A 9,453-nucleotide genomic window follows, 5' to 3' on the forward strand; every position below is an offset into this window, starting at 1 on the left:
AAAAAGAAAAAAAAACAGCTGGCTGTCATTTCTCAATAACAATTGGGCCAAAGATCTGGGTGCTTGTGAATGTTCCTACTTTTTGAATATATGCACACATTTTAGTGTTTATCCAACTTGGGTTTTGTATTGTGTTATTTTTAAACGTTTGAAATGAAGGTTACGTAAGTAGGCTAATCTGGACCAGGCAGGTGGCATTACAGCCCTGCAGATCTGCTGTGATTGAAAATGTCAGTGCCAGAGGATGCTCAGGCGCTGTCCTTAATGATGAAATCCTAGGATAGCCCTAACAAAGCACTCACCATATATAGCAGTAAACTACAGGACATACTCATGTTGTCCAAAAAACATCTCTCAACTATAATAACTTTCAACAGCTGCAAACGAAATAGTTGAGTTAGAAACCTTGTTTATCCAGATGGGATTCGATGATATGACAAAACTACATTTTTCAAATCAACTTCTCCCTCTGATTTTGCTCCCTACGCTATCCTTTCTTTGGTTAAGCGGTACGTCAAGAGTTCCTAGACCTTTGACATTGTGTGAAAAGGTCACAGTTCAATTGCTAAGCCCAGTCCAGTATAGCTTATAGCTTAACCGTTTCACACTCTTCAGCATGATGTGAAGCCTTAGACATCCTGTTCTCGTGCTAAGTTCAGAGTTCACTTTCTCAATTCTAGATTGAGAAAGTGCTAGAGTCAACCTACTGAAACCGATGTGACTGAAACATGACTTTCACATATGTCAAAGGTGAATGTCATTATAATACTTTGCACCTAATATAACACCAATGCCAAACAGCACTTGGTTTAATTGGATGCCCTAACAACTAACCACTCTATTTATTCACAGATGCTAGCAAGGCTTAGAGTATGGTAGAGCCCACAAACACAATCCTACTAATGCCACCACGTGTGCAAAAGCCAAATCATATCATTCCCTCCTCCTTCAAAGCAATCCCGGTTATCAAAGGTGCGTCAAGCTAACCAACATATTACTGCTTTCTGTGATAAACCTCAGAATAAAAGGATTGCACACACGCAACAGAAGCAGAAACCTTATAAGAAAATACTCAAACAAATTTTTCCAATACCCAGTATGCCTTTGAAAAATATCATGTGGAGCAATGACACTGTTTTTCCTTCCCATGTACTGTCGAGACCTCAAGTAAAGTCACTGAATGCTCTCAATGGGAAAACCACAGCACACGCAGTGCACTTCTGTATTATACACAACTTTGGCACCAACGGGAGACCGGCATTAATCTGCCAGGAGAGAATGGCTGTCATTCAGATTTTTTTAAAGATGGGAGAGAGAGAGAGAGAGAGCGAGAGAGGGGAAAGTGCATTAGTCAGCTTTGTCACATGTGAATTCCTTCAGTGCCATAAATATTTCATAACATCAACAGCAATGCTCATTTTTAAGCCATATAAGGCCAGTGAACTCTGAGATCATCCCTGTAAAGATGATTTCTCCTAATGTCTCACTCTTATGCTCCCTTATATTTCATTTTCTTTCCAAAAACCACAAATTCAGGATGATTGAACAATGGTTTACTGTAACATGCTGCCTTTGTCCCTCTGATTCTCAGTCCATGTGAGTCATGCTGTAACCATCAGCTTTGTCTGATACTACTGGCCTACTCCCTTTTTACTGTTAGCCTTTTACTCTTATTTTCCTCTATTACCCTTTATCTGCATCTCCCTACATCTGCCCTTTGCCTCATTTCAGCCGCATCTCCCTTTCTAACTCAGTATCATTAGGTGCACTTGTTCCACACAGTGACTGCATCTGACATCACTTACATAATGGGTTTCCAGCCCTTGCCGCTCTAAGGGGGAATTGCTGGCATTCCTGAATGTTTCCCTGCTAGCCTAAGAGTCTGTCTTTTTTCCCCTGTGCCATCTGTTATTGTTGTATCTATTTACCATTCCTTGGCTGGCTGCCTCCCCTGGCAGTTCGAAGCACTCTGTGTAAAATCAGGAACACCTCCTCATCAGCAGCTCTACACACAAGCAAGTCGTTTTGATCTGTAGTTCACACAGTTTCGTGCTCAGTCTTTTGAAATCTAGGTCAGCTCTATTATTTATTAATTGCTGTTTCACAACTACCTTAGTCTTCCTACTGCTGCTCACAGAGAGCCAGCTTAGCTACAATGCTGAATCTCTCTCTACAACCTCGGCTGTGTGTCTAATAACATCCTCTGGGGCTCTGAAGGAGTCAAATAAAAAACAGATTTCTAGGATGATTTTTTTGTGTGTGTGTTATTTTTCAAGGAAAATCATAATTGTTGAATATCATTTTGGTAATACAGCAAACTCCCAAAATACTGATTGTGTTAATTGAAAAACTTTGTTTTACATCTAGCCCTGTATTTTGCATTTAGCATGGCTTTCTTCTATTGTTATTAGCAGCAAAGTCAAGGACGAATGTTTTTTGTTTTCATTCGCTTGCTGGCACTTTTACTGTACTTCATACCAACTACTGACCTTTGTCATGTCCTCAGGCCCTCCCAGAGGCAATGGCGGGCGGTGGGATGAAGGCCTCATCACAGACTCTGGTCCCATCTCTAAACGAGGCCTTTTGATATCTGCATACTCCACCTCTGATTGGCCAGTGGGCTCTGTTAGGTAGATGTGCTCATAGCGGATATGCTGCTCCTGTCCTCTGCAAAAGACAAAAAAAAAAAAAACAAATGCAGCAGATAAGAAAAAGTACAAAATGTTATAGAAGGAAAAAACAGATACTGATGAAAAGCAACATTTTCCTTGATATCTTGTTCTTGCACAGACATAGTGACTCCATCTTGAAACGCACAGGACCAATGATAGTGTTAAAGTCCAGGTGCCACATACGAAAGGGCACTTAAAGATGTCTTGGTGACTTAGTGCCTTGTTGGTTTTGTGTTAAGTGAGTACAGCTTATTTATAAAGGTAATTTGCACAGACATGAAGTCAAAGTGCTCTACAACAGAACAGTATAAAAATAAATACAACTACTGGAGAGACACACAATAAAACCTGCTCTATACCAGATAATTAAAATATAGTAGCAAGTAGGGCTGCACGATTAATCGTTAGAAAATCGCGATCTCGATTCATACTTATGTGCGATCTCATTTCCAAATGACAACGATTTAAAAAAAAAAAAAAAAAAAAAAAAAGACGACGACGATTGTGCCGCATTTTGATCCGGGACGTACTCTGCATGAAAACAAGCGCTCACTCTTCCTGTTCAACAAATGACAAGGGCGGAGCCTTATACCACGTGATCCAGAAGCTGTGCCGTCTGATGCTAAAATTAGCAGGGGAAAAAACAACGGAGAGCACGTCAGGGATGACGAGAAAGTGACAGGAGAAAATCCGTCCCGGTCAACCACCCAAACATCAATAACGGGAACCTTATACAGCGCTTCCCTATACCCGTCGAACTCCCGCAGGCACAAAGAAATTAGAGGCTATTACTTATCACCTGACTCCCATCAAAACGAGGGATTTAGGAAAATGATCAACACCCTAGACAAACGCTACACAGTGCCGTCCCACAACTATTTTTCTATTGTTGCACTACCTGCTCTATACACGCAGTGTCGAGCAACGGTGGAGACGGAATTTCAAGCAGTACAACATTTAGCGGCAACAACAAAACGTGAGACATTTGTTTTTTTTATGTTTAGTCTCAACTGTTACGAAGTTGATGTGCAGTTAATAAGTGCAATAAATATTTATACTGGAAAAGAAAATCGTGAGAGAATCGTGATCTCAATTCTAAGCCAAAAAATCGTGATTCTCATTTTATGCAAAATCGTGCTGCCCTAGTAGCAAGGCAAAACCACGGAATGAAATAGAACTACAGTAAACAATTAAAGGCAGTTAATATCAAACAGAATCTCTTGCTCTCCTTTTAAAAAAAAAAAAAAAAAAAAAAAAAAAAAAACAACTTACAAAGTTGGCAGTCATAAAACCAGAGCAAAAGACTACTCCATAACTGCCACTGAGTGTCCCGCTACTCTTCAGTTTTAAAACCTCATAATTCCCACATCCACTTGGGTTCAACTGATGTATATTTTATAAATAGACTGTGAGGGTAGATGTTGAACAATCCAAAAGCTTGCCCATGTTTTGTGATCATGCAGACTCCGCAGAGAATTTACATTAAATGCCACCAACTACACATTGGCCCAAAGCTGGAGCTAGACCATTTAGTGGTCTGTATACAAGCGTTTTGAAATAAATTCTAAAATCCACTGAGACCAGTGTAAAGTATGTATAAAATAAGGGTAATATGAGCTTGCTCCCTAGAACATGCTAGTCTGCCTGCACCATTTTCTCTTGAATATGAGAAAGATGGGTCATCTAACCCAGTAAACAATGTCCACAATCTGTGCAACAATACTCATGATATCCACTAAAGAAGAAAATAAAGAAAATTCAGTTTAATTTTTAAGACACCAAATCCTAACAACTGTTGCCTTAAGGCACTTCATATTGCAATGTAAAGCGCCCACAATAACACAGAACACAAGAAAACAGAAAACAAAACGAAATAACAGACCCAGCACTGAACCCCGCATGTTAGTAAGCCATGGAAGAAGAGAACTTCAAGCTTCAGTTACAGTCCAAACTGGACTGACTGAAACTCTGAGTGTAACTGCAAAGGTATGAAAATAATTGCCATCTAATTTATAAATGCAGAATGCAAACATGTCACCATCAGTCTGAATGAGTCTTTATCAATAAGCACAACTTATTCTCCACTGGCTGCCAGCTGGTTGTGTTCTGTATTCAAGTTCTTATATAAAAGGAAGGTTGCTAACCGCAAATGTAATAGAAGTAAATTCACATTTTAACTATGTAAACAGCAACACATGTGATTTTCACTGATTTGTCACAGTTAATTGCTGTATAATCAGAAATAGATTGCACGGAAATGCCAGTTTGACCCCATATAATTGCAGAATGAAAGCAGACCATCTTATGGCAACATTATAGGCAGGTTTTAGAGCCAGTGTTGGAATGCTTAACAATCTCATTTTGCATTGTTACAACTGTTGTCTTTGTTTTAGTTTCCGAACAACGCGCTGCATTATGGAAACTGTTAACGTTGCAGATGTATGGCAATTCGACTGTGCAGGTGCTCATCTGTGATTGGTGTGCTGATGTACAGCTCCTGGGTGACCGGTTCCAGCCTGTAAACCCACCCTATACGCAGAGCCCACAGAACCAATGGCGAGAGAGGCTCACTTGCTTCCCTGAACGCCTAAGTATGAGTATTGAGAATGAAGTGCTGTTTTCTCTTCTTTTTCTGTGAGTTAATGTACATGGGCATCGGAGCTTAGCTTAGTTTTTGTTTATTATTTTAGCCTCAGCTCACCCTGAAGCGTTGACACTCCTGTTTTGTCGTTTTCTCCTTCACGTTTTTGGAAATAAAAATGACATTTAAGAGAGATGTGGTCCGTGGTCAAAAATTACGCCATCAGTTAACGAATTTGAGAGGACAACACTAATCCTGTGGGCTAGAGACAAGACTCAGAGCAGGCTTGTTTTATCACGATGACCTAATTAAATCCCATTTATACAGACCACAACAAAAAAGTCACGTGTAAACAAGTTGACAGTTACAGCCTGAGATCAGGCTGTCCTAAATCCTTGTGTTCAAGGCTGACACAAGCGTCAGCGGGCTTGGCTTGGTTCAAACCGAATCATCATCAAATAATCACTGACTGCCTTTTTTGTTGTTGTAATATGGCAGCATGCAATTGGTTACCCAGGACTGGAAAGTGGAAAAAATAAGGAAGGAAGAAAATTGGAAATGGTGACTCACTGTAACACTAACATTTACAGCAGCATATACCGAAGGTCTTTGTGGGGTTTGTGTGTGGCCACTGCATACAAAAGTCATAAAAGGCTTTGTTTCAAGCTTCGAGGAAACTATGACACTCCCTATACTGCACACCAACAGTACAATGGCTCTGGATGTTTGAGCCTTACTTACACTAAGAGACAATGTGGCGCGATCTAATCATGATATGCTGCATGTGCAGTGGCAGTATAAATCACACTTTTCGCATTCATTAAATTCATTAATACACTGGGGAAACCAGTAAAAAGGGGGCCTTGGTGTGCAGTCAAATGACAGTTTCCACATGTTAACTGCACTCGCTACTTAGATGTGGGAAGTTTTATTAGCCCGGTTGTAAATGGATCTCTGTTCTTACTAGGGGAGCAGTTTTCTCAAATCTGCCCTGAAGGCAGATGCCAGAATGTCAGTGACTTTGCTGCCAGTGTCAAAATGGAAGTAGCTTCTGAAGAGAAGAGGGAAAACACAACCATAATTGCTGGTCCAATACCCACAATGGCCTAGTGTGAGGTTTCTTTATGTGCCAAAGAACATGTAGCCCATCACTGTCTGGAGGTGTGGTGTAACAATCAAGACATTAACATAATCCAAAAATGTGGACATGCATGTTGGACTGAAATGTGTTATGCTTTTTTTTTTTTTTTTCTCCTTTTTTTTTTTAAATTATATAATTTAAAGACAAGTCGCAAACATTATGGACTGCAAACGGCAAAAGATAGAGATACATATATAACAAAAGCAACCGGAGGGAAAAAATATTACCCAGATGGTGTGCGATTTCTCCCCCGGACACAATTTTCTCACTCATTCAGTCGAATACTTCCTCATCTCCATAGAGGACTGGCACTTACATAATCACATCAAACTCTCCAGCCCACCCCCTTCTCTCTCCGTCTCTCCCCCTGTCCTTTTCTTCTCTTTCTTTCTCCCTCTCTCCCATGTGAGCGTGCAGAATAATCTGTTCACTAGGGAGGATTTGTCTGGAGGATAGGAGAAAGATGTGCATGGAGTGAGAGCTGAGAGTGTATGGCAGAGACAGGGAAGGGGCAACACAACACCCCACTACTTTCTTACTGGCTTGGGCCCCATTATGCCAAGAACAGAGATCGTGTATGCTGATTGCTGCCTGTTGTTGTGAAAGCACTACAGCGTTTGTGTGGCTGCCAATCTCTTCGTTGCTCCCCAGAGGAGCAGCTACGCAGCTGTGCACGGTGCAGGAAAGGCTAACAGAGACACACACAGAGAGAGAGAGACACACAGAGAGAGAGAGAGAGAGAGAGAGAGAGAGAGAGAGAGAGAGAGAGAGAGAGAGAGAGAGAGAGAGAGAGAGAGAGAGAGAGAGAGAGAGAGACACAGAGACACAGAGACACACACAGAGACAGAGAGAGACACACAGAGAGAGAGAGAGACAGAGAGAAAGACGGAGAGAAAGAGAGAGACAGAGACAGAGACAGAGAGAGAGAGAGAGAGAGACAGAGAGAGACAGAGAGACAGAGAGAGAGAGAGAGAGAGACAGAGAGAGAGACAGAGAGAGAGACAGAGACAGAGACAGACTGACTCCTGGCTAAATGCACCACAGCTGGGATGAATGAAAGTGAGATAATGCACAGTAGAGTGGGGACGGCGAGTGGAGCTCAAAAACTTCATGCAAAATGTGCAAGCCATCTACTTTTCTGTTCACATTACGGAATAAAGTTGCCCAGTGGCCAAAAATACTGGAGAATATTTACAAAATATCGTAGCAACCACATTTATTCAAATACTTAAAAGATCTGTTTCTAGGAAATCAATGTGTGAAATGCAGGTAGAGGCAGAACAATCAAATGAAATAATGTATGTAAAGTAATTCAGCACATTAGAGGCCTTAATCAAAAAAGGCTGCATTGCAATTACAAATGCAACACATTTGAATGAAAGAAAGACTGGGATGTCTAGGCATTCAAAGAGCAGCAATACAAAGGATTCATTTAAAAAGACTACGAACACTGCCAAACTGCACCTACCCATATGCCCAAAGGACTCCGATTACTTTCACAGAATAATTCAACAATAATGCAGGCTATGGTGCAAACTCATTTTCCATTCTTGCACCAGACACGTTTAGACACTCTGTTCTGTCCAGAAAATAAAGTGTTAAGTGGCTTCAGTATCTTGTTATGCTTGCTAGAAAATGTATTCGCTCCCTTTCTCAAGAAGCTGGTATGATCTCACACAGACGGGAAGAGGGGGAGTGAGTGAGATACTGCAAGGAGTAAAAAAGGAAGGTGAAACAAACAACTGCCATAGTGGTTCACAAGTGATTACACACTGCAACGGTTTTCTGACCTGTAATTAGGTTAAAATAGCACATTTCCTCCTGCCTTCAGTCCAGATTATTAAAGAGAAAACATTAATCTGTCAAACCGTTTCTCAGTATGACAGATCTCTGGAGAATGGCACAGTTTCTAAAGGCCATATTAGTGCTCACATTTTCTCCCCGAGTTTGCTACAAATGGAAACATGGTGTGCAGAATTACCGAGACTTGTGAAAAGACAAGCACACAGAAGAGAATAGACTGAAGGATTCCAAAGGCCAGAATTACACTATTCACACTCTGAATGAGCTTCAGTCTGAATTCTGAGATCTCTAAAGGAATGCTGAAGCCCTGAAATATTCAGCTGAAAGCTTCCCCACCCCCAGACGCCTGCCAGCAAGACCACCGGTTTATTTCAGGTTCTACAAAGAAATGTGGGCTACCTGTCTGTAATCTCTCCTTCTCATATGAAGGTTATTTTTATGTGCTTAAAAACATAATTCATTGCCACTGTAAAAGCTGCAGAAGGCACAAGTGAGTCAACTCAGAGAGACTGCCAAGTGATTGAATGAAGAGTCAGAAAATCAGAAGCTAGTGGGAAGCATTCAAACTGTGCAGTGTTTATCTGTTTATCAAACCATGACCCAATGTTCCCGCACTGCGGGCTAAGCTAATAACTGTTAAATGGGGCCAGTGCACAGCTCTCTGTTATACAGTGAAGACCATAATGCTAGCAGACTGACATTTAAATAAGCCAAAAATAAAAATAAAAAAATATGCCACAGCCCCACAGTGCTACAGAATCATTTTGCCATCTGCTGTCTGCCATGTCAGACACACAAGATGATTTATATACTGAAAGACAGACCCCAGCCTACTCCTGACTGATGTAATATCTGTCAGCTGATTTCTAGTAAAGTCTGCCTACATTTTGTATTCCATGCATGTTTTAATACATGCAAGAAAATCTGCCAAACAACTGAAGGAGGAAAAAAATTCTTGTGACTTCCTCTGTGCGTCATGCAAAATTCATATCATGCACATCAATTATTTATAAGTACTCATCAAGTTTCATCCTCAAAAAGAGATTATATTATATAAATAAAGACCATTAGCAGGTACAAGACCTGCATCTGCATTGACAAGGTACTACTCATACAATTCTTTGGCCAATTTACTGTTTGGTCGATTAGAAAAGCTTTTTTTTTAAAAATAAAAATTAAAAAAAATTTAAAAAAACCCACCTCTGCAAGCTTCATTGCCCAGCACAGCAGTTTAACACAACATTACAGAAGAACGG

The 9,453-nt window shown here is 40.7% G+C and overlaps 1 protein-coding gene across 4 annotated transcripts in view; it reads right to left on the minus strand.

Moving 5' to 3' along the window:
• Positions 1–9,453, minus strand: part of ncor2 (nuclear receptor corepressor 2) — a 91,662-nt gene that overhangs the window by 62,300 nt on the left and 19,909 nt on the right. For all 4 annotated transcript variants that reach the window (XM_085474800.1, XM_085474799.1, XM_085474798.1 and 1 more), the window contains exon 4: positions 2,490–2,667. In XM_085474800.1, the coding sequence (XP_085330926.1) occupies positions 2,490–2,667 (178 nt within the window). The remainder of the gene's footprint in view (positions 1–2,489; positions 2,668–9,453) is intronic.

The sequence above is a fragment of the Copadichromis virginalis genome, linkage group LG12 (genome assembly GCF_057382275.1).
Source record: "Copadichromis virginalis isolate Kocher_CV1m ecotype Utaka linkage group LG12, C_Virginalis_male_GT1.1, whole genome shotgun sequence".
NCBI classification, from domain to species: Eukaryota; Metazoa; Chordata; class Actinopteri; order Cichliformes; family Cichlidae; genus Copadichromis; species Copadichromis virginalis.